The following is a 27,836-nucleotide window of genomic DNA, read 5'->3' on the forward strand; positions in this document are numbered from 1 at the left end:
CGCTGACGCATCAGAGGGCTTCATGACTGGGACAGTGTGTCGGGATATGGTCAGCTCCTGATGGCCCGTGTGTTCCAAAACCAGGCAAGTATCGCCGACAAGAGGTGGATGGTTGTGCATGCATAATACGCAGTGTGAGCGGCGAAGGGCAGAGCAGCGGGGGGTGTCATCCAGATGTGCTGGTGAAGGTTCACAGACTGGACATTAAATATCAGGATTATGCGATGGTTCAGGGTTTGTCGAGGAAATCCTGCACGCGTTTACTAATCTACAGCGAAGATCAATCAGCAAAAGATAATCAATATTCTGCGGCTACAGGCGTGATTTATACAACCTACGTTACTGTATTGTTATTAATATTATTATTGTTGTTGTTATTAAAATGCTCTTAAATTATTACAGAGGTGCACGTGCCACCCCACCTCACACAAGACTTTAAAAACTTAATTATGTGAAGTATTTTCATTTAAATGCAGGTTCAGGGGCTCTTGGTGATAATGGTAAATATTACTGTCATTAACTCTGTTGTTCTGTTATTGTAAATTCACCTAATTTAATAAGTGTCAGAATTATATGTTTCTATTTCAAAAGTCCAAGTTTAGTTTTGTTCACCTGGTTTTATTTTACTTTATTTCATTTTTAATTCGAGAAGATCAAAGCTCCCTATGAGGTAGGGTATCTATGACATCTATTATTTGTGTGAGGGTTTTTTTTTTAATTTAATTAATATGTTTCTTGAAGTAAAACTGCCATAAATGATTTAAAATTATATTTGGCTTTCTTAAAAGAAAGTGGAGTCATTTAAAACCTGCCACTCCACTGCAACTCATAAAAAAATAAAGACAAGAGGTAAGGGTTCAGTTTTGACATATTAAAATATATTCAGGCTTATTTTCTAGTCCCGCACCCTGAACAGTCACCTCAAAGCGCTGGTGCTGTAAGGTAGAAATACAACAGTATTTAAAACAAAACAAAACAAAAAAAGAATAAATAAACAAAAAAAAAAAAAAAAAAAAAACAAGCAACCTGCCAAAGCAAGCACTTTGCAACTCCCTTTTAACAGGAAGAAACCTCCTGAAAATAGTGGGAATATTTTCACATAGAAATTGATATTTTTACACTTTCTACACCGGCTCCTGTCTGTTAGTGTTTTTTGCCTGGACTGAAAGTATCTTAACTGAAAGCATTTAGAGATGAATCAGAGAAAGTTGCACACGTTAATTCATGTCCTTTTTTTTGTTTTTATCTCCACAGATTTCCTGATATTGATTCTGTGTGTAATCTGGGACATGGACAGGCGGAGCCCAGGAGACAGACAGGCAGACACCAGTAAGACAGTAACCACTGCAGCATCATCATCTGTCGTCACCATGGCAACAGCCAGTTCCAGCGCCCAGCCGCCCTCTACCTCCCTCAGCATCATCCCACCAGACAGCCAAGCAGTCCAGGTAATAGACTGCACCTGCGACCGATATGTGTGTGGCTTGTTTAGAAAGTCTTAGTTTCACTTCACAGGTAAAGAGTCGGGGTATTAGACAGGAAGCTGCTTACAGTCCCTACACACGGTGTGCTCGACAGGCAAAAAGTCCAAGTTGTGGAAAATACCTATAACTGTTTAATTTTCCAAACACACAGTCAACATTATAGGCAGTACCTAGTATTTCTGTAAAGTGCACACAGACGACTTGATTTAAAGGTGATCTAATCACTTTCATGGCCACAGGTGTATAAAATCCAACACTTGGCATCCAGACTACTTCTACAAACATTTGTGGAAGATCAGGTTGCTCCAGTCCGCTCATGAAATTTCCTTGTCACTAAATATTCCACACTCAACCGTTAGTGGTATTATAACAAAGTTTGTGGCCTTCAGTAAAATCTGAAGGCCACAAACTTCATGCGGCCTTCAGAGCAGCTCAATAGCAGTGGGTAGAGAGTTTCATTGAATGAGTTTCCATGGCAGCTGCATTCAAGTCTTACATCACCAAGCACAATGCAAAGCGTCTTATGTGGTGGTGTAAAGCACGCCACCACTGGACTCTAAAGCAGTGAAGATGTCTTCTCCTTCTGGCAATCTGACCGTCCAGCATTAGTGTCTGACCTCACAACTGCATTTCAGGAAAAATTGCCAAAATTCCCACAAAAATTCCTAAACCTTGTGGAAAGCCTTCCCTGGAGACTTGAAGCTGGTATAGCTGTAAAGGGTGGGCCAACATCATAATAAACCCTATAGATTTAGAATGGGAGTCACTAAAGTTCATATGTGTGTGAAGGCAGACGAGTGAATACATTTGATAATATAGTGTATTTGAACAGGTGATTAGATTTTGTTGTTAAAGGAGATAAACAGCCTTGTAATGCATTTAGCCAGTCTGAAGAAAATGTACATCGTGTGATCCAACAGGTGATCCAACATGCCATGCACAGACCTCAGAGCATGGCAGCCCAGTACCTGCATCAGATGTACGCAGCCCAGCAGCAGCACTTCATGCTGCAGACAGCAGCCCTGCAGCAGCACCAGCATCCCGCACATCTGCAGAGTCTGGCCGCCATCCAGCAGGTCAGGTGGTGTCTGTCTTTGTGCTGTGTGTCTGCGTGAGGATCAAGCTTGGAAAGTAAAACTTGTTCTCACTGCTTTTCAGGCTTCAGTCTGTCAGAGGTCACCTTCTTCTTCAACGGGCAGTTTGGTTCAGGCTGCTGGTGTTTCCCAAAACTCAGTAAGCGCTTAAGTGTGTTCTCACTCTGAGCACAAATACACACCTGAGCATATTTAGTTTTTGTCACAGCTTTCATCATGCCGCCCCTCATCCAGATAACTTTACCAGCATCTCCAGTGACCGCAAGGCTGATTGGTCGAACTCAGACATCCACTGCCGGCGCAGCCACAATATCTCAGCAGGCCATGCTTCTAGGAAACAGACCTGCCAGCTGTAACCAAGCTCAGATGTACCTTCGAACTCAGATGGTAGAAACCTTTTCATCTTTGATCTCGAGCTGCATTCATGCTGCTTTACTGTGTTGCCATTTTGACTGCATGAGCAACTTTTTCTGGCTGATTTTTAACCAACGTGGCGTCTGAGCTTCCCTGTTGCTTCTATCCTTGCCAGCTGATTCTAACTCCTGCAGCCACAGTAGCTGCAATTCAGTCAGACCTCCCCACTGTGACCTCCTGCTCCTCATTACCTACCTCCTCTCAGGTACAATCATGCCACAGCGCTGCACAATTATGTGCCTCAGGCTGTTACAGACCTTACAGTGGACCTATTATGCTCATTTTAGGCTCCATGTTATTGTCCTTGGACTCTTTTGCAGTAGCTTTGCGGGATTTAGTTCAAAAATAGTCCTAATTTGCTTCATACTGGGCCTGGGTGATGCTCTCCACCCTCTCTGTGAGCCAGGTGCTGATAAAGGTTTGCACCTCATTGCCCGCAGCTTTAAAGTTACTTTCGTCTGATTTGCTGCCCCTCTTGATCTCATCATTAAGGATATCTCTCCCCCCTTTGACATCATAAAGTGCAAAGCGGGTTGTGTTTTGTTTTGTTTTTTTTAAATTGCATACATTATTTAGATCATAATATAAGGAACAGCAGAATAGGTCCACTATTTCTGTATTTATTTTCGTGATGTCAGTGTGTTAGGACAAGGTACAGCACTGGCTCTTTACTCCATGACCAGAAACTTTTAATAACTGCGAAGACTAACTGTTAACCTCTAATATTCGCTGCAGAATCTGGCTCTGCGTGCCCATTTGCCGGGAGCTCTGGCTACAGCCCACAGCGTCATCTTAAAGCCTTCCACCGAGTCCCAGGCCCTGCCTGCAGCCGCCTCCTTGTCCAAGACTCCAGTCTGTGGGCTGAAGAGCACCCAACTGACTGATGGCTCAACAGAAACAGCGCCATCTGATGCCGCCCCGTTGGTGTCAGGACCCCAGATTATAACCCCAGGTGAGTTTGTGTCTTCCATGGTTTGAGATAACTGCAAGTGTAAAAGGCCAGAGACAAACTTAGGGTGGTTTGATACAAGCCATGCAGCAAGCATACTGATGTTCATGTAATGCAGATGTTAGCTTTTTTTGTCAGGTTGAGTTTTTAATGATAGCTCACCTGCTGGTTATTATGTTCCTCATGCTCCCTCTGCAGCCTACCCTCCAGTGCAAACCCACACTCTAGTCAAGCAGCAGCTGTCCTGTCCAGTTGGCCAGCAGGTGGCGCACCACCAGCTCATCGTCCAGCAGGCCACAGGAGGGGCTCCCAGCAGCAGACAGTTGCAACCAATTGCCCTCAGAGTAGCACCCCGAGATACCCACTCCAATCCTCTTCCTCTGTCGGTTAAAAGACTAACCGCCTCCAGCACCCACTCACAACTACGAAACGAGCCCCCAGCCCTGTCTTCTTCTTCCTCCCCATTAGTCACCAGCGTGCTTGCATCATCACCTCAGACTTCAGTCCCAGCTGCTGCCGTTCAGCCTCAGCCACCTCCTCTGGTGGCTGCGCCACAGCGTCGGACCTCATTCCCACAGAGCCAGCAGCCTCCGCCTCCCCCTCCTCCTCTGATTCTCCCCAGGCTGCCCCAGAACCCCCCGGCCTCCCTTCACAGGGTGTCCCTGCACTCAGTCCGGGCTTTGGCTGTCCAATCAGGACAGGTACTGCTAACGGAACGGGAACTGCCTGTGGCGGAGGCTCTGGTCCAGATGCCCTACCAGAACCTGCCACCTCCTCAGACGGTGGCTGTTGATCTGAAAGTGCATCCAGTCAAACACAATGAAACTCCACCCGTGAGTCAGCACGTCCCGCTTTGAAGAGTTCCTGAGTAGATTATGAGTTGGTTTGAATGAGGTTTTGTTTTGTTTTGATTTTCAGTTGGGGCAAAAGTGCAACGTGAACAGTCTGAGCTCAGAGGAGAGGAAAGATCCTCCAAGTTCAGAACAAGACGGGACCGCTACACCACCCAAGCTAAATGGTTCAGGTACAGAATTATTCAGTTAACAGGATAACCTGCCTCCGTGAGACCCCCCTCACCACTCACTCTTTATGCTTTTTATTGTGTAGCAGTGACGGGTTCATCCTCCATCACCCCCAGCCACTCGGTGATCAGGTCACCACAGGTGGAGGAGTCCTCCCAGCTCACGACCACTGACAATAGCGGCAACAGTGGCACCAACAACCCTCCTCCTCCACCACCTTCTCCTTTACCTCCTCCCCTCCTCCCTGCTTCAGCAAGAGTCCCCAGCCAGCCTCCTTCTGCCCCTGCCAGCCTCCCGGGAAGCCCCAAGAGGTCAACCCACGTCCTCACACACCTCGTGGAGGGCTTTGTCATCAAAGAGGGCCTGGAGCCGTTCCCGGTATGTGGAGGTGTCCTTTGCAGAAAATTCACTGCTGATTAATGGGAAGCACTACAAAAGCACTTAAAATCAGCTTTAATCAGTTATTTAATTGTGTGTATAAACAAAATTAAAATATTTCTGGAGCAGGTGAGGAGAGGAAGGTGGAATAAAACTTTTCCAGGCTTTTAAAACTTAAGTAAATGTCTAATTTTAATATTACAAACAGATGTAAATATGACAAATGAAATATGACAGTGCATCACTGTCTTTACATTATAACACTGGTGATGCTCTACAGTCAACAAATGTTGTCTGTGACTTTATCAAAGCTGGTGGCATGGCTCATTTATGCAGAAGGTGTCTTTTTACAAGGAAGCTTGATGCAACTAGTTAGGGCTACAGTGAGAGGAACTGGTCAGTGCCAACTTGTAATCTGTCACCATGCAGTGTTATCGTTGTGCAGGACGTTAGTTGTATGAAAGCTTGTTTCAATGAATTAAAACTTTTTTATTTATTAATTATTTTTTGGCATTTGGGTTAAAAAAAATTGGTGTAATGTTTTAAATTTTTGAATGTGCTACTCAATGCAGGTGGGTCGGTCATCACTGTTATCAGAGCAGCAGGCTTCCCTTCCAGAACCCCAGGACGTACCGACCAATGGGGACGCAGCAGACGACAGTCCTCTGGATGCTGACCAGTCAGATTCATCTGACTCTGAGATGGAAAATGATGGCCCTACAGGAGAAGGTGAGAGGTGTGTGTGTGTGTGTGTGTGTGTGTGTGTGTGTGTGTGTGTGTGTGTGTGTGTGTGTGTGTGTGTGTGTGTGTGTGAACATGCATGACTAACAGCTGGTCCTCTGAAGTTGCAGAGCTCGGGGATAGTGTGCCAGACGTGTTGCAGTGTGAATACTGTGGAAGCAGCGGCTACGCTCGCACGTTTCTGCGCTCCAAACGCTTCTGCTCCATGTCGTGTGTCCGAAGGTAAATAAAACATTTACAGAACGTATTAAGTTTTGTCCTCTAGTGTAATTATTTATTACAAAAGAAACATTGTTTCAGTGATTCACTCTGTTAACATGAACAAACTGTAGGTTATTACGAGACGCTCATCATACATAAGCTCATAAGCTTTGCTTATTGCACCACATCTCAAAGGTGCTCTACTAGACTGAGATCTGGTGACTATGGAGGGCATTTACAGTGAAGTCATTGTCATGTTAAAGAAACTAGTTTGAGATGATTTGAGCTTTGGGGTTTTGGTGTTATCCTGCTGAAAGAAGCTATTATTAGATTGTTACACTATAGTCATAAAGGGATAGACATAGTCCGCAGCTCAGGTAGGCTGTGGTGTTTTTATGGTGCTCAGTCGGTACAAGAGGCCCAAAGTGTACCAAGAAAATATTCCCCACACCATTACACCACAAGCACCAGCCTGAAATGGTGATACGAGGCAGGCTCGATCCATGGGTTCATGTTGTTTACAATGAGTCTGACTCTACCATCCAAATACAGAAATCGAGAATAAGCAATAGTTTTACAATCATCTATTGCAAGTTTTGGTGAGCTCCTGTGAACTAGAGCCTTAGTGTCGTGTTCTTAGCTGACAGGAGTGGTATCCACTGTGGTCTCCTGCTACTGTAGCCCATCTGATTCAAGGTTTTACGTCTGCATACCTTGGTTATAATGAGTGGTTAATGGCTATCTGAGTTGTTGCCTTGCTATCAACTTGAAACAGTCTGGCCGTTCTGCAGTGTGATAGGCTGATTAAATATCAGCCAGTTAGCACAAATATATGTGCTATGTGAGTGTACATCATACAGTAAATACTCAGCAGGGACTGAAATATGAATTAATCCACTGATGAAAATAGCTCCAAAACAATTAATGTTTTGGTTCTGTTAGGCTACAGTGCTGTTAGCTGTTTAAAAAAAACAAACAAAAACAAATTACCTTAACCCTGGGAACCTTTTTTTGGGGATGACTGGATGAAGTTCAGACTAACAACATGAGATCCAGGTGAGAGTTCTGCTGGGAAAACTTATAAAAATATGCGAAAAACTGCTGCCACAAAGAAATGAGAAAAAAAATAAAATAAATAGGGGTTTTAACCTATAACCAGCACAGACAACCAGGCCAGAAGACACTTCAATCACCAACATAAAGAACGACACTGAAACAGCTGAAACAAAAAAACCAAACACACAAAACAAAACCTTAATCATCTAGTAGCTCCTTTGGTTCATGATGCATCACAACCCACAGGTTATTGTAATGTGGGAAGTGCAGAATGGAAAAGTGGCAGTAAAACAACCAATATGAGCAACTTGAGCACAGCTCAGGCGAAGACCCATCATTATGGTCATCGTGTGTGACTTTCACTAAAATCAGACCAATTTTTGTGACCTTAAGGCAGACACCTCACCATCACGTAAGCTCAGTGGTCCTCCAGCATGAAAAAACAGGCGCTTCATCACCTCTATCCTGCTGCCCGTGACCATGAAATCAATCTCAGTTCACCATGTTGAAGGAAATCTCAATTCCTAAAATATATCAGGAGGACTGAGGAGAGAGGAGGCTTTAGCTATAATTGAGTATGCACATGCGTGTCCATTGTGGATGCATTTATTTCCCTTTAGCATATAAAAGAGTTGTAGCAAACAGCTGCAATATACAAGTCATAGTGGGAGGAGGACTCTTTTTAAACAAGTCATCCTTTTTTTCACGTTATTTAACATGATCAAAGTTTCTGCCCTGGACAAAAAAGCTCCATGTGTTAAATTAAAGTAATTCTAGTTATTTATTTATTAGAAATTGTCATGAGCACAGTTATACCTGATGTCATGAAATCCAGCTGTGGGTCTGCTACAACAAAAATGACACATTTCATTGGCATCACTTTAAAATGAGGTGTGACATTGTGAGGATGACTCAATTTTCTAAGTGCCTGTTGCCTCAGCTCATTTGTTCTCATGTCTCTTCCTCACTTCCTCCTCTCCCATCACCGATGGAAGGAAATAATGTGAAGAGATGGAGCAGATGCATTGGGCACTTGCAAACTATGAAATAAAAAGGGGGTTAAGACATGCAGACTTAGGGAACAGGTGACCTAAATCAGACATTAAAAGAAGAAAGTAGTAGTAGTGGAAAACCACATGAGGATCTCACCTTCAAAATAAAACAGGAAGTACGCTGAAAGAAGCACTCACAAGAGGAACACAAGAGGTGCGTTAAAAAGAAACACAAAACAAGAATTGATGATGGCAAGAAAAATCCAAGAATCAGCATTTCACAACACAGGGCCAATGCATATTACAAAGTCTGTGTAAATTTTTATATTTTATGGTTTGTTATGAAAAGTTGATCTTTGTCCGTGAGCACAATGATGATTCATTATTTTGAATCTTTTTATTTTGTTGTTTTCAGAGTTGGCGTGTGTCATTCGGCTGAGGTTCACCACACTGTCTTAGAGTCTGTGGAAAACATGAGCAACACTCACGAACTGTCGGCTTTAACAACAAAGCACTTTTTTCTTCTGCAGAAACTACAGAAAATTACAGTCTGTGTCAGTAAAGTTGAATTACATCATCTGACATCTGCAGCCCCGCTGACGCGAGTAGATAATCACTCCCAGGTTTCCCCCTAAGTCTCCATCAAAGTAACAAAAAGAGGACAGCTCGGAGTCCCGATGCTACCTTTCCCAACTTATTCACAGACTTCAAGGATGATGTGATATAATAACATTAGGGACGAATGCACTTATTAACCGTCTGTGAAGGTTCTCCGTCATCCAGGTCGTCATAGTTTTCAAAAAACCTAAAGAAGTCCAGACGCTTTTCCTTCCAAGCTTCTTAGAGCATTTATTTACTCTTGAATGACCCTTAAAAATCCTCACTCTTTTTACCCTAAGGACAAAAATGCCACCTTCCCATAAACTGCTGTAAAAATATTACTACATAATATTTTTTTCCACTTTAAATGATTCAGTCTTTTAAACTACATCAGCCTGAAATATAAATATCAAAAATTGATTAAAGTTTTTGGGTTTTAACCCTTTAAAGAAGAGGGACTCCAGCTGAGGTCGAGACTGCCAGCGTTTCTCTTTCCATCCGTGTAAAAGTCACAGTGCCTTTACATTTACTGAGTCCACAAAAGCCACTGAGTGTTTCCCATTCAGGTTTGTCAGGGCCACAGTTTGCTGCAGGACTTCATGCAGCAGTGCATAGCTGGTGGGATAGTGTGTAGGTCCTGGAATCAAACCTCTGGCTGCTGGGGCGTAGCAGACCGTTGCAGTCTTTGTGAGAGACCAAAATATGGGGTTGACCAAGATGGAGGAGAGATTGAGGAGTCTATCCTGTCACTGCTTCAACCACCTCCTTTCCACTCTCACCTTCAGATGAGTCAGAGCTGGACTCCATCTGGTCCATTTCTACCTCTGAGGCCTCCTCCATGTCAGACTCAGAGTCCTCAGAGGAGGATGACGCCATCTTCACACTCATGGTTCACGATCACTTCCAGAGCCTGTGTGTGCTGTAAAGTCTTGCCATCTCCAAAATGACTGCTCCTGCACTACTGCTCATACTTCTAACTGTGGCTGCCGTGCAGATGCATAAACTACTTGAGCGAGAACCAAAATAAATTCCAATTTTGTTTTGGTTCCTGCTGCTGAGATATTGTTGAAGTTCTGAAAGGGTACTCATCATTCACTGTTATTGAATTATTTCATAACACCCAGTGTGGCCTTCTAAGAGAACCGACTTGAAGGTGGACATCACACACACATGCACACACACACATACCGTCATCCAACATCAGTAGGACACACACTTATCATTTCAGCAGGAAGGCACTTTTGCAGAAAAAAAGTATGAAATTTTTCTGCATGCTGTGAATGGTTAAAAAAAACTAGCGCCACCTGGTGGACAAATATAAAAATTATAAATTTCGTTTATGTCAAGACAAATGTGGGATCAAAAGTTGTATTTTCAATGATTTTCAATGGGGCATTTTTTGGCCTGAGGATAAAATGAATATCCTCTGGCAAATATGAGCTATATTCATTCAGCAGAGCCAAAAGTACCATTAAAAAAATGGAATGGCCCAACATGTTAATCTAACATTTCACGGCTCTTTTTGTTCAGGTTCAGTGTGAGCTGCACCAAACGTATCACGGTGCTGCGTGCAGCTCGCCTGGTTCACAGGCCTGTGGGAAGGAGAGGACGACCCCCCAGCCGAGTCAACGGAGCCTCCAGAGAGCACTTCGTGATGCAGGTCAGTAGTATTGTCGGCCTGATGCATGCATGTATAAACTGTATGGACAAAAAAGATACTGGGTTACCTGCAGGAGCTGCTCAGCCATTGAAATGGATGGCGTGAAGCTCCCTGTGAACAGTTTTTATCCTGATGTTAATCAGAGGAGGTTTGGAGCTCTGCAGTTACTAAAACTCCACGTTAATGTTCTGGGGTTAAACGACCTATACCCAGCTTTCTGCAGCTTTCCTGAAACACTTATCAGTTAAGTGTTTCTGTGCAAACTTGGCAAACAGTAAATGACTAACTACATGTTCACATGACAAACAAAGGCAGGCCTCCAGCTTTGGAGGTTTTACTAAATGCACTTTTTTACCAGAAGGACTTTATTGGTAGCTGTGTTGGGTTTGCCTCTCTTTGCTGTGAGGTGACAGTTAGTAAAAACGACATCGTCTGCATCTTCTCAACTTATTCTCGCAATCCAAAAAGAAAAAAAGAAAAACATATGTCATCTTGGTCATCTCTTTTGCAACTTCTTTCCAACACAAACACACTGCAGACAGACAACGATCCACAGCTTCACATTCGTAAACAAACCAGCATGTTGGACAGAATATCGAGGGTGATCGGGTCAGCTGGCAGATGGGGATCTCTAATGAAAACAGCCGAATGGGCTTTCCAGGTGGCCAGATTCATAGATGTCCATCAGCTCTGGAAAGAAACACTAAAATGACTCATGCAAAAATATGTTAAGGCTGCAGAGATCTCAAGCATGTTGCCTTGTTATATGCTGTTTTAAAATCACTCTTCATTCAGAAATATGAAGAACAGACTTACAGGATTATTGCAGTTAGGTGTAACAAAAATGGATTTGTGAAGGCTGATAGACTCCAGAGGTGGTAATGCACACATTTTTTCTGGTGGAAACAGGGTGGAAATATTTCTAAAAAGACATTTAAATGTTTATTTGATGCTTAAAACATTCCACCAAGCTCGAACCATGAGGTTTGCAGCCCAAAGTCAATACTTACAATGAGCTATAACTAAAATGTATTTGTAAGTTGGTAAGAATTATTGGTAAAAATTAAACCTCACCTGAGACCCGGTCTAACACCTGGTTTCTGTCTGTTACTGTATGAAGTCCAGCTCCGAAATACACTGTGAATTTTTGTGTCTTTGTGCTTCTCAGGCTCACAGGTCATTTGGCTCCAAAGAGACCCAACAGGGTTCACCGAGAGAGGAAGATGAGCATCACGAGGAGGAGGAGGAGGAGGAAGAGGAGGAAGAACCTCCCGTTCCCATGACGACCAGGCTTCGAAAACAGGCTGAGAGAGCCCAAGAGAGGGTGAGGGAGCAGAGGACCTTAGAAACAATCATCGTTTCAGACACAGAAGAAGATGTCAGCTGTCCGTCTCAGTGGAACGTGGAGCAAGTGTTTTCCTACGTCAGCACCCTGCCAGGTAATGCGGTTTTTCACACTCCTGAGGTACAGCTTTTATCGCTAAAGAAATGGCAAACAGTAACGGTACGACCTCTGACCTCGCAGCACATCTGTGTCGTATTGTAGTTTGGTGTGATGGGTTTGCTTTGAGGTGAGTTTTGCTTCTCTCTCACAGTTTTTGACAGGTTAAATATGATTTGCAGGCATGAAGCTTTCATGAGGACATGTGCTGGTTGTTTAAGGGTGACTGCACATAGTGTACACTCACCAGCCACTTCATTAGGTACACCTGTTCAACTGCTCGTTAGCACAAATATCTTCAGTGACCTGCTGAAGTTCAAGCTGAGCATCAGATTGAGCAAAAAATGTGATTTACTTTAAATTTGGCACTGTTGGCACATTGAAACTGAAGGAGATGGGCTTCGGCAGCAGAATACCACACTGGGTGCTACATCTATCAGCTAAGAACTGGAAAACGAGGCTATAGGTCACACAGAATGACCAATATTAGACAATAAGACTGAAAATTTCCTGAGTCTCGCTTTAGATGGTAGGGAATTTGGAATAAAGTATGGATTGATCCTGGCTTGTCTCACCAATTCAGGCTGCTGTTATTGTTGCTGCTGACCATGTCCATTCCTTTATGATCACAGTGTACCCATCTTCTGCTGGCTGCTCCTAGCAAGACAACGTGCCATCTCAGAAAGCTCAGATCATCTCAGAGGGGTTTCTTGAACATGAGTTCAGTGTACTCAAATCCAATAGAGTACCTATAGAGTACCTTTGGGATGTGGTGGAATGGGGGAGATTCCCATCATGGATGTGCAGCAACTGTGTGATGCTATCATATGAATATGGACCAAAATCCCTGAAAAATGTTTCCAGCACCTTGCTGAATCAGTCGAGGCAACCTTGAGGCAGTTCAGGAGAAAAAAAAAAATGGCTTCAAACATTTACTAGCAAGGTATATCTAATAAAGTGGCCAGTGAGTGTATGTTATGCGTATCAAATTGATGCAGAGATATGTTAAGAACAAAATGACCTTCTTTAAATCCAACCTGATGCTTTATTTTATTTACACATAAAAATGAACATGGTCCACACAGCATGGTGGCAGAAACCTCTCACTACGGTTCTCTTTCCATCAGGTGGTGCTGATGTAGCCGAGGAGTTTCGCTCCCAGGAAATAGATGGGCAGGCTCTGCTGCTTCTCACAGAGGATCACCTGGTCAGCACCATGAACCTTAAACTGGGACCCGCACTGAAGCTTTGTGCGCACATCAACTCCCTCAAAGATGCATAAACACGTAACATTCCTCCTCTTAGTGAATGTAAAGAAAAACAAGGATGTCCTCATCTCTGCAGAGACAATGAGGAAGTGCTGCTCATCTTTAAACTGGCTATTTTTAAACACTGTCACAAAAGAGAGCAGAGCTCGCTGAGTTGAACTGACTGCAGTTTTTTTAAGACCACTGCCAAGAATGAATCGTCTTTCATATACCCAAGGATTCAATGTCGACTCGCTCTCAGATGATTTTACAGTTTTACCTCAGCTGCTTTGGCTCGTTTCTCCTGATAGTTTCACGTTTACAAGTCTCAGCAGTGAATATTTAAGTTTCCCTAAATCACTCAAAACCAGTTAAACTGCAAAAGGCTATATTTGCCATCTTTTGCATATTGAAGGATTAAAATGCAAACTGTTATTACATTGAAATACTTAATCCAAAAAGGTACCATACAAAAATCCAACTCTTTGCAGCAAACCAGGCAACATAAAAAACACACAGACAGTATAACGGCGACTCAGGGGAAGGACTATTTATACACACAGGGTAATCAGGGAAGTGGACACAGCTGGGGAAATGAAACATTTTCTCAGAAGTTTGAGTTGATAAGTTGAAATTCTGACCTACAGGTGACAAAAAACTGTTTTTGTTTTGTTTTTTTTCTCTTTATTTTTCAGTGGCAGAAACAAACTTCGATAACTATCTAAGTGGAAATAGGAGGCCCCAACATAACACAGAGACCAGAAAACTCATTCATTACACAAAAGGAACACAAGAGTTTAGAATAATGAAGACACACACAACCTGAAAGTTCTCACCTGGGACAGGAATCAAATAGACACCAAAACCAGAGATTCAGAAATATAACAAAGGATCAAACTCACAATAGAACATGAAGAAATCCAAACATGAATCCTGACGTGCTCTAATGGGCCCTTTCTTTGCTGCCTGGCTCCATGGAGCCCAAGTGACATTTGCCATAGACTAGCAGAATTGGCAGATCCACTGGTGCCCTGTGTTTTTCACAAATGAGAACATGTTCACCCTGAGCACATGTCACAGATCTGAAAAGGTCTGGGGAAATCGTGGAGAGCCTGTAAAATCGTTCAGCATGTGCGGTTTGGTGGTGGGTCAGTGATGGTTGGGGAAGTATATCCATGGAGGGACACACAGACCTCTACAGGTTTAGCAATGACATCCTGACTGCCATTAGGTATCCTGATTAAATCCTCATCAGACTCTACACTGGTGCAGGGGATCAGTGTGCAGAGAGTTCCTGGAGGATGAAAGTATTGACACCATTGACTGCCCCCCACGCTTGCCTAACTAAAATCCAGTAGAACACCTCTGAGACGTTGTGTTTCTGCACCTCAGGCTGTCCAGGAGCTCAGTGATAGTTCAGATTTGGGAAGAGATCCCCTACTTGTCAGTCATGCAAACAAGAATGTGGGGGCCAAACAAACTACCGAGTACCATTTTTCAATTACTGCAATGAAATTTTGCCCGCTTCATCATTTTTTTCACAAGCAATGCGGCATCCTTTCATTTCTACACATTACCCAGTCCATATCAGTCTAGATATCCAGCATGATTGTTTTCCTTTTGAGATATGATGTGTTTTCAAAGTGCTCTTTTAAAAATTTTTAAAGGCAGTCTGTCCAGGGTGTACCCTGCCTGTCCTCACAGTGCTGCACAGTAACATAGTGTACTGTATACACTACACTCACCATTTTCTGGCCACAAATTTTCATGAAACTGGCATCAAATGCTCTGATTTGCGATGCAAAAGGGGAAAAACTCCCATGCATCTTCCCGTAGACTGTTGACTTTCACGTGCTCCAACATCTTCCTCTTGCACTGACATAGCGCTCATGTTCTGTACATATCTTCCAGTATGTTCAGTTCTCACGTTACACCTGTGAGCTCAGTGAGATTTTGACAGTTACACAGAATAAAACAAACTCCAAGACCAATAAATTGTAGTAAAAATGTCAGAGATTGTGAACTATGGGAGATAAAAAGATGTCTCAAAGGAAACTCGTATAAAAAAAAACCTTCCCATAAAAATGGGTTTAAAGGAAGAGGCTGACTCTGCTTACATGATATCCTCAGGCAAGGTTAGCGCTTTGCCCATGGACCCCCGGGCGCATGGTGGTGCATATAGTGCTCAGAGGATAGAGATATAGCCTGGAGCAAGGCCATGAAGGGCCCTAAAAGTCATCCATAAAATCTGTTCTGAAACAAACTGCGAGCTGCTGTAGAACAGCAAAAAAACAGCTAAAACTGGAGTGTTGTTTAGTTCTGATAAACAGGAGTGATTTCCCTAAATGTCCTACAGTAGCTGAATATGTTAATGGGCGCTGAGACAGTCAGATTTCATTTATTTTTGAGATGAGAAGTGAGCCAAAGCAACAAAGATGAGCAGTTCTTTCTTTCACCGCTTGTCATTTCATTGTAGTGATCGTAGCAGTTCTGACTCCAGTTATCCATTTGTTTCAAAATGGTTTTTAAATGTTTTTTTGTATCATTTGTAGACAAAGACAACAAATGATCGTCATTACATTCAACAGACGCGGTACAATCTCACTGTTTACAAAGCAGATTATTGCCTCCTATCCTCAAGATGGAATTTGATATGTTCACCATCAGCAAACAGTTGTGCTGACTTATGAACGTTTTACTGACTACAAGGTTAATTATTGTTATTTATTGTTGTCATAATTAATATACAAATAAAACAGTAAGAAAACAGGTTTTTTGTGTTTGTGTATTTTTTTTTTTTTTACTGAGATTGAGGGTCTCTTTCTTTATCTAATGTTCATTTTTTCTTTTTCACTTTTTTGCTTAATATAAGCTTAAACCAGTAAAGCCCAAACAATGAAATAAGTGTCAGAAAATTCTATTTTTTTGAAGCGTGAGTGTTTACTGAACCTCATGATAATTAAATATCATCACACTTTATGAACAAATTAAGTAATTAGACAACTGACGGACAAGTGGTTTAATAGCCAGGTGAGACCTGTTCTCTGATTATTTCATGACAAATTAAGGACATAAGAGATCTGGAGTTGCCCAAACTCTCAATGTGAGAGTCAGAGAAATGTTTATGTCATCATTGGGCTAAAACAAAATAAACCTATCAGAGAGAGACAGCAAAAACTTTAACATGGCCGAAACAACCATCTGGTTCATTATTAAAAAAAGAAGAAATGCAAAGACCAGAAAGACTACAGGAGACGGCTAAAGTGGATGATGACAGAATTGTTTCACTGTTAACAAAAGCAGCCTTCCAACACCTAAAAGTCAAGAACTTAGGAGCTCTTAGTATCACTATTAAGGTCTACAATCAAAAGATGAATTCACGGATGTAAATACAGAGTGATTACAAGGTGCAAACTACCGGTCACACTGAAGAACAGGAAATTAAATTTTATCAGAAAACATCTGAAAGAGCCGGCAAAGCTCTGGAAAAGATAAATAAAAATCTTTGGACAGATGAGACCAAAGTGTTTAAAAAGAGAGAAACAGCTCATAATCTAAAGTATGCAGCGTCATCTGTCAGGCATGGTGGAGGCAGTATTATGGTAAGGACATGTAAGCCTGCTGGTGTTTATTGATGATGGGACGAATTCTGAAGTGTACAGGGCTAAACTCTGTAGTAAAGATAGATAACAACCCACAGCGACCTGGTGGGTCACCTGACTTCAGCCTTTAATGCAAAGCTGAAGGCAGCGACAGAGACAAACTGCATAATTTGTCATAGTCCAGATACTTATGGACATAATTTTGAAGTTTCTAAATAAAAAGATTAAAGACATTTTTTATTATTAAAAAAAAAGTATTTAACTCACTTCTGTAATGTTGTAAACATCGTGTCGGTGCATCATGTCGTTGTGCTAGCATGAAAGTTTTTCACAGTAAAAAACACACCGGTAAGCTTTGGTTAACGTGTCAGTTTTATTTGCTTGAAACAGTCTGGACAGATGGTTTTACAGCTCTTTCTTAAATCAACAGACAGATTAAAATACATTTTAAAATTCCTCTACACTCATATAAGTGCAAATGGGTACATTTCTCTACAGAAAAATACTACGGACTATACAACAATGCCTTCTATGCTTTACACGTGGAATGTGTCGGCTGAATGAGGAACTCATCGATGGAGCATTTAAGGTGCGCAGGGATTTAGAGCATACGTACGAAGTTTCCATGCACACTATTTGGTTTACAAGGCTGCTTGTGCAAAAGTCACTGCGTTTTAAGACACTGAGCAGATGATGTTCACTGGGTGACGGATGAGTGCTCACAGAGGCAATAAGGTCAATCAGATTACAGGCACTGCAAAGACGAGTATATACATTTCCCAGATCTGGTTTTCCCACTGCTCCATTTCATCCAAGAAACAAGAACATTTTACAAATTATTCCCTTACTGGGAAAAAAAAAAAAACATGTAAATTGATACCAATTACAGGTAAAACAGAGACACTCTTCCAGACTATTTTGACTTTAAGAAAAACAAAGGAAAAGATAAAAAAAATAAAATAAAATAACATTTCGCAACATTAACAAAAAAATGACTGTAAATCAACTCTTTCACTAATTAATCAAAAATAAATTTACTTTTATTTTAAACAAAGTCTCTGATTGAAATAAAACTGTTTAAAAATAATTATTGCACTACTTTGCTGGTGATTTCTTTTGCATTAAAATGTCTTTGAGGTGCACAAAAAAACCCCTCTGGTAACATAACTTATGAAAAACTAACCCTAAAGTCTAAAAACTGCCTCTGTTTGATCTGTAATCAGTTTATTTTTCCCGGAAATGTTCAATAGACTTCTAAAATAAAAAAAATAAAAAAAATAATAAGCAGAAAAAAATCAGACATTAAAATAAAGCCCTAAAACTTTATTTTGTGCTGAGGGTTTGCATAATTTATAGTTACACTTCCCAAATATGAATTTAAAGTCATTTGAAATGTAAAAAGACAAAAAATAAATACCACCTAATGCCTCACAAACCTGAAACTATACACCGAATATTGTGAAGCTTTCTCATGTGACCTGAGGCGGGAACAGATGATTGGAGAGCGATGGCTTTTAAAGCAACAGGAAGTTAAGACCGGTTTTTAAAATAATAAGCAGGTATAATAATAACCAAGTAAACAAATGAATTCATTTCTATGTGTAAAAACAAAAACAACCCCAAAACAAGCAAACAGCTGAATTACAGTACATGAAATTACTAAAAATATAAATAAATTCATTGACACAGGAATGATTTTTCAAAGAGGAATGGCTTCCACATGTTGCCTCTCTGCTTCTCGTTCTCATAAACGTGACATAAAAGTAGTGGATTTTTTTTTTTCTTTTTTCTGATGGGCGACAGCGGCGTAGCTTATGATGACGACTGACCCCTCAAACTCTGCCGTGTGGTGCATGAGCAGAGACGACGGGCAGTAGGAAAGCTTGATGATGAAACCCTCACGGCTGGATGTCAGTGCCGCTCACGGCGTGCTGCCAGAGCTGAGGCCGTCCTTCTCTGCCGATATCGACTTCACCAGCTCCTCCACCCAGCGGACCTCGGAGGCCACCTGCTCGGCCAGGACCTCGTAGCGGTTCTCCAGGCGCCCGAACTTGCGCTTGAGGATGTTGGCCGACTGCATAGTGACCCGTGCGTCCTCCTGGCACTTCTTGCGCTGCGTCTGCGTGCGCTGCAGCTCTTGGCGGATGTGGTTCAGGTCGCCAGAGATGCTCTGGTTCTCTTCCTTGTACCACCCCTCCTTCTCCTCATATATCGACAGCAACGCCGCCACGTCCTCGCGGCAAGACCGCTGGTTGCGCTCCAACTCCTTCAGGCCTTCCTCGGCCGCCGCAATCTCCTCGAGCACCTGGGAGAAGCGCTCAAAGTTGGCGTAGGTGTTGTTCGGAGGCATGCTGGAGTGGGACTTGATGGTATACTCCTTGAGACGAGTAGTCTTCAGGCGCCGGCGTTCAGTCTTGTGATCTCTGTCCTCCTGGCGTACGTTCCGCCTCTTAATCACCTGGAGAGACAAAAAGTTAGAGGTCTGTAAAACGAGCAAGAATTTGATGAAAAGAACCAAAAGATGGGAGTAAAGTGTCAAATTTTCAGTTGGCCTCTGATTATCCAATATGAAATTTCACATGAACACTCAGTTTTAATACACAGAATTTGGCAAGTTATATTTTTAAATTTTAAACTCCAGTGACAGCTTTAGGAGGAAGACCAACACAGAAGCACAGTGACCTCCCTGCAGCGGTATTTTAAACAACCAGTGAGTTAATGTAAAATATTCACAAAGATGCAAAATGAAAGAAAACATTTCTCAGCACATAAGCAGCTGAAACATGTTCGGTCGTGCAAATACTAAGAACGTTTTAATGTGAAAGCTCAGGGTTGAATATCTCACCTGAATGTTAAAATTACTCTCAGTTATATTTATATTCGTACTTGTTAAGCTCTTGAATTTTTTCCCCACTTCACTGAATGTTTAATCTAGAAAGATATAAACAAAGACTTAAACTGCATACCTTAATCCAGGGGTGCTCAAGACTGTCATCAATTGTCATTCTTTTCCTGCAAAAGAAAATCCAATAGTGTTGGTTAAATGTTGAAGACCAGGTCACTGTGAGTGCCAGCATGTGCATGAAGTATACAAATATGCTATGCAAATTGCACATCATCATTCATATATATATATATATATATATATATATATATATATATGTATGTATATTTGATCTTGCCCTCTAGCCTCCTTCTCCATGGAGGGTATTGCCCCTTGTGGCTGTTCAACTTGTAGCCAAGCATCTCACTGATCACTGCTGCCGTAGTGTAGATCAGCTTGTTAGTGTCGGTAATCGTGGTTGTAGGTATCATCCGTAGTGCTGCGTTAACATCATCTAGCAGACCTGGCTGAAGAAGCTGACTGCACTCCACGAGCGTCTGGCAGCACAAATGAACCAGCTGCTAGTTAACGAGAGACACCCGGAATGGCTAACCGAAGGTCGGACGGTCCTGATCCCCAAGGACCCCAAGAAGGGACCGGTCCCATCCAACTACCGACCAATAACCTGCCTCAGTACTACATGGAAGCTCCTGTCAGGCATCATATCGGCTAAGATGAACAGGCACATGGGTCAATACATGAGCGGGGCACAGAAAGGGATTGGCAAGAATACCAGAGGCGCAAAACACCAGCTACTGGTAGACAGAACGGTCAGCCGAGACTGCAAGACCAGACTGACCAACCTGTGCACTGCCTGGATTGATTACAAGAAGGCCTATGACTCAATGCCCCACAGCTGGATACTGGAATGCCTAGAATTGTATAAGATCAACAGGACCCTAAGAGCCTTCATCAGGAACTCAATGGGGATGTGGCGTACAACACTAGAGGCCAACTCCAAGCCCATAGCACAAGTCACCATCAAGTGCGGGATCTACCAAGGAGATGCTCTGTCCCCACTGCTGTTCTGCATAGGCCTGAACCCCTCAGTGAGATCATTAACAAGACTGGCTACGGATACCGACTACTTAAACGGAGCGGTTGTCAGCCACCTCCTGTACATGGATGACATCAAGCTGTATGCCAAGAGTGAACGAGACATCGATTCACTGATACACACTACCAGGCTATACAGCAATGACATTGGAATGTCGCTCGGACTGGAGAAGTGTAGTCAGATGGTAACAAAAAGAGGGAAGGTAGTCAGAACTGAGGGGATTGAACTACCAGAAGGCAACATTGCAGATATAGAGGACAGTTACAAGTACCTGGGGATCGCATGGCGAATGGGAACCATGAAGAGGGCGCTAGGAAAGCTGCAACCACCAAGTACCTGCAGAGGGTCAGGCAAGTCCTGAGGAGTCAGCTGAACGGTAAGAACAAGATCCGGGCCATCAACACCCACGCCCTGCCCGTGATCAGGTACCCTGCTGGGGTAATAGGCTGGCCAAAGGAGGAGATAGAAGCCACTGACATAAAGACAAGAAAGCTCCTTACCATGCATGGAGGGTTTCACCCCAAGTCCAGCACCCTGAGGCTGTATGCTAAGTGGAAGGAAGGGGCCGGGGACTGGTGAGTGTCAGCACCACAGTCCAGGATGAGACAAGAAACATCCACGAATACATCACGAAGATGGCCCCAACTGACAGCGTGCTCAGTGAATACCTCAGGCAGCAGAAACCCAAGAAAGAGGAGGAAGGCGAGGAACCATCATGGAAGGACAGGCCCCTGCACGGTATGTACCACCGGCAGATAGAGGAGGTGGCTGATATCCAGAAATCCTACCAGTGGCTGGACAAAGCTGGACTGAAAGACAGCACAGAGGCACTAATCATGGTAGCACAAGAACAAGCTCTGAGTACAAGATCCATAGAGGCTGGGGTCTATCACACCAGGCAAGACCCCAGGTGCAGGCTGTGTAAAGATGCCCCAGAGACAATCCAGCACATAACAGCAGGGTGCAAGATGCTAGCAGGCAAGGCATACATGGAACGCCATAACCAAGTGGCCGGCATAGTATACAGGAACATCTGTGCCGAGTATAACCTGGAAGTCCCGAGGTCAAAATGGGAGATGCCCCAAGGGTGGTGGAGAATGACCGAGCTAAGATCCTGTGGGACTTCCAGATGCAGACGGACAAAATGGTGGTGGCTAACCAACCGGACATAGTGGTGGTAGACAAACAGAAGAAGACGGCTGTAGTGATCGATGTAGCGGTTCGAATGACAGCAATATCAGGAAGAAGGAACACGAGAAGCTGGAGAAATACCAAGGGCTCAGAGAAGAGCTCGAGAGGATGTGGAGGGTGAAGGTGACGGTGGTCCCCGTGGTAATCGGAGCACTAGGTGCGGTGACTCCCAAGCTAGGCGAGTGGCTCCAGCAGATCCCGGGAACAACATCGGAGATCTCTGTCCAGAAGAGCGCAGTCCTGGGAACAGCTAAGATACTGCGCAGGACCCTCAAGCTCCCAGGCCTCTGGTAGAGGACCCGAGCTTGAAGGATAAACCGCCCGCAGGGGCGTGTTTTTTTTTTTTTTTTTCATTTTTTTTTATATATATATATATATATATATATATATATATATATATATATATATATATATATATATATATATTTGTACCTTTGACAGTTGAACTGAGCACTGAACCGCGACCTTAGGATTGTCTTCACGTGCTTGTTGATTTAGTGCTGCATTTTTTAGTTTCTGCATGTTCTACATTCATTACACTATGTATTTAACAATTTTTTATCTTCCCACTACAGCTGAGCAACCGCTGATTGATTGATCAAGTTAAATAAGCCAAGTTAAAATTCTGCAAGTCTAGAAAAAAGCTCGTCAGAGCAGACGACAACAATGTGCTATAGCTATCGCTAATAAATTTCTGGAATTGTGACATCAACAAGCATTGGATAAAAATCATAAAGATATTCTTACTTAGGATCCTTGACTAGCAAACGGCGTATGAAGTCCTTCGCCAGCTCGCTGGTGTTGCTGAAATACTCCTCATCGAAGTCGTAGTTGACAGCTGAGATGTTGGTCAGCGTCTCTTGTTTGGTCTCGCCCAGAAACGGCGAGGCACCGCTCAACCTGTAACCAGTCAGAAACTTTACTTTAGAGCCCGTTGTGAAGAATCAGGTGGTTTCTGTCTTTTTACAAACTATAAGCTTCACTCACAGAATATACGTGATGACACCAATGCTCCTGCAGAGACGGGAGGATAAATAAAGATCAGTTAAAACTGTTAGACAGGTTAAAGCTTCAGAAAGTGGGGGGAAAAAAAAAACAAAAAACAAAACAAAAAAAAACAGGTTGGTATCTTACCACATGTCTGCCTCCAGTCCAAGTGGCTCGTAGTTGACTATTTCTGGTGCTGTAAAACACAGGAATGAGCCCTTTAATTCAAAGCAGATGTAATCTGAAGCCACGATCACCCTCTCACAGGGTCTGACTCACTGCATGGAAACAATTTGGCACAAGGCTGGACGTGAATATTTAGGAGGCCGCAGGCTCTCACCAACAAACTCTGGTGTTCCAAAGATGTTCTTGAACTCGTTTCCAGCTTTGATCTGATGAGCGATCCCAAAGTCTATCAGCTTGATCCGGGGGTTGGGGACATTCTTGTCCAGCAGCATGATATTCTCAGGCTGAAAGATAAAAAAAACAAAAACAAATTTTAAAAAAAAAACCTTACATCACTGAAAGGAGGAGGACGGGCAAGTCGATGACATGAGACGCTGACAAAGCAGCATTTTCTACTTGAGCTTTTGAACTGTGACACTTGCATTTTATCACCACTGTCAGCAGCTTACATACAAGTCCAAAAAATAAGCTTTGCTCCTGTACTTGCCATCATTCACCAACTAAAATAATACAGAAATAATCCTATTATATGATTTTTATTCTATCCTCATGAACTTAAATGTTGCAGTACAGTTTAAATGTTTTGGTCACCATATCTTTATCGATAAAGATTAGTAGTCTTTTCCTTTTTTAGAAGCTTATGTCTGACTTTTAGCTATCAAAAATAAGATGATTACATTGACCCCATTGAGAGTAGTCGTCCCTGAAAATATGATTTCATTAATGTTAAGATATTTAACCCAAAATATATTTTAGCATGTTTTTACCCCACAATAATCAGGGCAGGCGTGTTTGTCTGCTCACACCAACATGTCATCTACCACTGCTGTATCAGAGCCCCTCAAGTTTCCCCTCAGTGCTGACCTTGAGGTCGAAGTGAGCGATGCGTTTGGAGTGGAGATACTGAACGCCGTCCAAGATCTGCTTGAGAAATTGCGTGGCCTCCTCCTCGGTCAGAGATTCTTTCTCTGCCAGGAAGTCGAACAGCTCTCCTCCAGACACCAGCTCCAGGATCAGGATCACATCCGTCTTGTTTTCAAAGATGTCATGCAGGGTGATGATGTTGCTGTGCTGGATCTCACGCAGGATGTTGACCTCGCGTTCAATCTCTTCCCGGCTCACCCCCCGCCGGCTGGATGACAGGCGCCGCTTCTTGATAAACTTGGCTGCATACTCGACGCCTGTGCTCTTCTCCTTGCACTTACGGACGATGGCAAACTGTCCACTGCAGAGAGGAAACATCAGAGAGATGTCAATGCAATTTTCTCCTACCTCATGTGTTGATGGGGGGAAAAAAAAGATGTTTTTTTAAGCAGAAGACACTGCAATTCTGTCCATCATCGTAGATATTTATCAGGAAAGACTTCAAAATGCTTTTAGTTAATACATCAGTTGTATCTAGTGTTATTTTTTTTTCCTGCTTTTGCCCTTTCTGGATTTCAGATCTTGTAAATAAAACCCTGTATAGACAATGAACTTGAATCAAATTCAAGTAAAATCCTGTAGTGTCAAAACCCGTCATGTCTTGTCTTTTTTAATTGTTTTATTTGCTTTTTTCATCACTCCATTCACATATACGGCTTAACCAGAGGAGGAAAAAACCCCCCCAAAAAAGTCAAGCCCATTTACAGTCCTTTGGCAAACAAAGCACACCCTTTCTGCCTCCACAGGAATTAAGTGCCAGCCAGCTGCTGCAAGTCATCAAATGCACTTGATCAACAGTAAGTGTGAGGACCTCTATAAAAGCATAGGTTTTGGGAGTTTGCTAATCTTTAGCATTAAGTCATCCCATAAGTTTAGATCCTAGCAAATTCACCCTAACATCAGACCATTCAACACTCAGAGAAACTGCAAAAAACACCCAAGAACTACATCTCAGACTCTAGAGACCTCAGTTAACATATTAAATGTTAAAGTTTGTTAAATTTTTGGAAAGAAAAAAAAAAGAAAAAAAAACAAACAAACAAAAAACTTGGCAGCAAAATCACATCTGAACAAACCACAGGACTTCTGAAACAATCTGCTTTGGACATACAAGACCAAAGTGGAGATATCTGGCCATAATGCACACCAACGTATGGCAAAATCAAACACAACACATCAACTATCAAACACGGTGGTGGAGGGGTGATGATCCAGCCTTTTATTGCAGCCACAGGACACGGACACCCTACAGTCACTGACTCGACACCGAATTCTTCCGTATACCAAAGTATTCTAGAGCCAAAATTCCCCAACAAACCGCACATGATGATGATCAAAACTAGCACCACTGATTAACAATGGTTTCATGATCATTGATATGCAAATTATCATGGCCAATGATCAATGGCCTGCAATCACAGCATTGTAAGATGGTGAAAGATGTACCCTGAGCTCCTTCCTCAATTCACAGATGGTCTTTCCATTTTCACATAAATGCTCCCTGTGCAGGATGTGTACATCCTCATCACTGAAAGAGTCACTGGCCTTCAAGCATAAATACTGCTGGTCCAACTGTGCTGTGCTAGCCTTCTTAGACTGTGAAATTTCCATCAGTAATGGGGGACACTTAAAAGTCGACGTGTACTGTAAACCAACGCACACGGATCAGTATTTAAGGTTTTGACTCTCGTCATCCACTAGAGCACAAATGTGTCATCATCAGAACACTACAACACAGAGAGAACACTATCCTCACAAAGGTACTCTTGGGCACTGATCAATGGTCATGACAATTTGAATATGAATGATCATGAAACTGACCTCACAGCCCATTGTTAATCAGTGGTGCTGCAGTCTGCAGTCAGCAGAGACTGAACTGAAGAAGTTACTTGGATGAGTGACAAAAAGTTTCTGCCACTGAAAATGCTCCATCCGTAATTAAATGAAATGTCTGTTATCCAAACAGAAGTTAAAATCTCTGACTGAAGCTCAAGAAAGCAAAATAGTGTGTTGTCAGCACAACAAAACAATCATTAACACAACTAAAAACAAGAAAAGTCTGTTTTATTCCACATAGACTATTAAGCACAAATGTGTGGTTTAGATCCATTTAGTATCTGCATACACACACACAGAGTCCCCTCTCTTACACTACAGCAGAGGTGCAAAGGCACATTGAGAGGCAGTGACGTCACACTTTTGCTGCATTACTGCAGAAAAAAAAAGCTAAGCCAGAAAGTTGTGTTTCATCTCCAAAAATGTGATGACTCATTCACAAACTATCCAGCACAGCAGAAAAGGATTAAAGACGGCATTTAATACAGTGCTGCTCACACATATCAAATATCTAGCCCTGTTCAGATCATGCCGACCTGGCATTAAAATCCATCTCAAGCAGCCTTGTGTGATGATTGCATTTCACATTTAGGTCTGTTTTTAATTATGGAGCACTGACAAGCAGAAAAAAAATATCACTTACACATCCTAAAAAGAGGAACTTAAAAAATGTGTTTTACAAATTAACCAAACTTTGTCATCAAAGCACTACAGCAAAAAGTGTTCTTACACTTTCAGATGAACTGAAGCATACAGCACAACAGCTGAATAGGACAGCAATGAAGAAGACAGCAGAGTTTTCACATATAATGCTTTCAATTAAATGTTTTTAAAAAGACCGACAAAGCTTACCTCCCCAGCTCCTCTCCCATCTCATAGTACAACTCAACATCCTCTTGTCTGAAGCCAGCCATGGTGTGTTGACTCTTATGATGATGATGATGATGGGAGTAACGCCTTCAGATTTCCTGCAGTCAAAAAATTAAAAAAAAACTTAAACGTGGATATGTGACACAGAGGCCACAGACACCACAGAGTACAGAGTATGGAGGAAGTGATAAGACAGTGTTAGCACTTTAGGGCTTCTTCCCTCCTTATTTGGAGTCAACACTGCTTTGGAGACTTTTTAGCTGATGTCAGACCTCTGCATACCAGTCCTACTACATCATGTCCTTCCCGGGATCAGCTCTCCGACTCAATTAAAGGGACTACACAACCAACTATGTTACCTTTCACTGGCTAGATAACAAACTACGAGCCAAATGAATGAATGTTTAACTGACCATACATAGATAATGACTTTAAAAAGATGCTAAATTGCGACGTTTATATTGCACTTTTCCATCATAAATGAAAAACGACACAAAGGAACACCTATTTAAAGCAAACACAAAGGTAAACTCGTGAAAAGGGATCATCGTGTTAACTTATTAGAATCTGAAGGATGTTTAAAGAATTTAAGGAAAGAAATAAAGGGAATCCCGACGACGGAAAGCAGCTAGCTTAGCTGTGAAGCTAACATTAGCGTCCTGTAGAAACACAGCGCTTAATAAAGACAAAGAAAAGGATTCATAGTAACTCAAATACTGACAACAACGCATATATTCAGTCACATAAAAGTGAAGGGATTTCTACTACAGATACTTACAGTACGGCTGGCTACGAGTGCTGCATTCCTTTGCCAAGTAGTTGTGTGTGAACTCCCCAACTGAGAAACATCAAGCTAACTGCGGCGGAACACATAGCTTCCGGTGCCCTTCAAAAGTAAAAGCAATAACCTTCGGCGCCAATCAACGCAGTCGCCAAACCACTCAATTCAAACTCTCCCTCTGATGTACTCATTTCTAATCTTGTCCATCCTGGTCACGCCCAATTAACGTGTTAACATCT

General features: G+C 42.5%; 2 protein-coding genes across 2 annotated transcripts; one reads left to right on the top strand and one right to left on the bottom strand.

Annotated features, from left to right (window-relative positions):
* Positions 1-16,028, top strand: phc3 (polyhomeotic homolog 3 (Drosophila)). The gene is made up of 15 exons (XM_039601736.1): positions 1-84; positions 1,255-1,448; positions 2,405-2,560; positions 2,643-2,717; positions 2,813-2,965; positions 3,108-3,197; positions 3,728-3,944; positions 4,140-4,774; positions 4,860-4,965; positions 5,049-5,341; positions 5,914-6,070; positions 6,187-6,304; positions 10,462-10,591; positions 11,760-12,030; positions 13,160-16,028. The coding sequence occupies exons 2-15, from the start codon at positions 1,290-1,292 to the stop codon at positions 13,312-13,314; spliced, it is 2,715 nt and encodes a 904-aa protein (XP_039457670.1). The 5' UTR covers positions 1-84; positions 1,255-1,289; the 3' UTR covers positions 13,315-16,028.
* A 1,207-nt stretch (positions 16,029-17,235) lies between these two features.
* On the bottom strand, positions 17,236-27,694 carry dapk3 (death-associated protein kinase 3). The gene is made up of 9 exons (XM_031731115.2): positions 27,595-27,694; positions 26,799-26,914; positions 24,051-24,411; positions 23,341-23,470; positions 23,148-23,196; positions 23,001-23,027; positions 22,761-22,913; positions 19,848-19,893; positions 17,236-19,339 (listed from the first exon to the last, which is right to left on the bottom strand). The coding sequence occupies exons 2-9, from the start codon at positions 26,858-26,860 to the stop codon at positions 18,803-18,805; spliced, it is 1,365 nt and encodes a 454-aa protein (XP_031586975.1). The 5' UTR covers positions 26,861-26,914; positions 27,595-27,694; the 3' UTR covers positions 17,236-18,802.
* Between the last annotated feature and the right edge of the window lie 142 nt (positions 27,695-27,836).

Source organism: Oreochromis aureus, linkage group 18 (genome assembly GCF_013358895.1).
Source record: "Oreochromis aureus strain Israel breed Guangdong linkage group 18, ZZ_aureus, whole genome shotgun sequence".
Taxonomy (NCBI): domain Eukaryota; kingdom Metazoa; phylum Chordata; class Actinopteri; order Cichliformes; family Cichlidae; genus Oreochromis; species Oreochromis aureus.

Excerpts from the sequence above, each read along its gene's own strand:
- phc3 (XM_039601736.1), top strand. The coding sequence starts at position 1,290 with ATGGACAGGCGGAGCCCAGGAGACAGACAGGCAGACACCAGTAAGACA. Across the intron at positions 1,449-2,404 it reads CAGACAGCCAAGCAGTCCAG|GTGATCCAACATGCCATGCA; the intron begins GTAATAGACTGC and ends GTGATCCAACAG. Across the intron at positions 5,342-5,913 it reads AGGGCCTGGAGCCGTTCCCG|GTGGGTCGGTCATCACTGTT; the intron begins GTATGTGGAGGT and ends TACTCAATGCAG.
- dapk3 (XM_031731115.2), bottom strand. The coding sequence starts at position 26,860 with ATGGCTGGCTTCAGACAAGAGGATGTTGAGTTGTACTATGAGATGGGA. Across the intron at positions 23,471-24,050 it reads TCGCTCACTTCGACCTCAAG|CCTGAGAATATCATGCTGCT; the intron begins GTCAGCACTGAG and ends TTTATCTTTCAG. Across the intron at positions 22,914-23,000 it reads GGTGTCATCACGTATATTCT|GTTGAGCGGTGCCTCGCCGT; the intron begins GTGAGTGAAGCT and ends GACTGGTTACAG.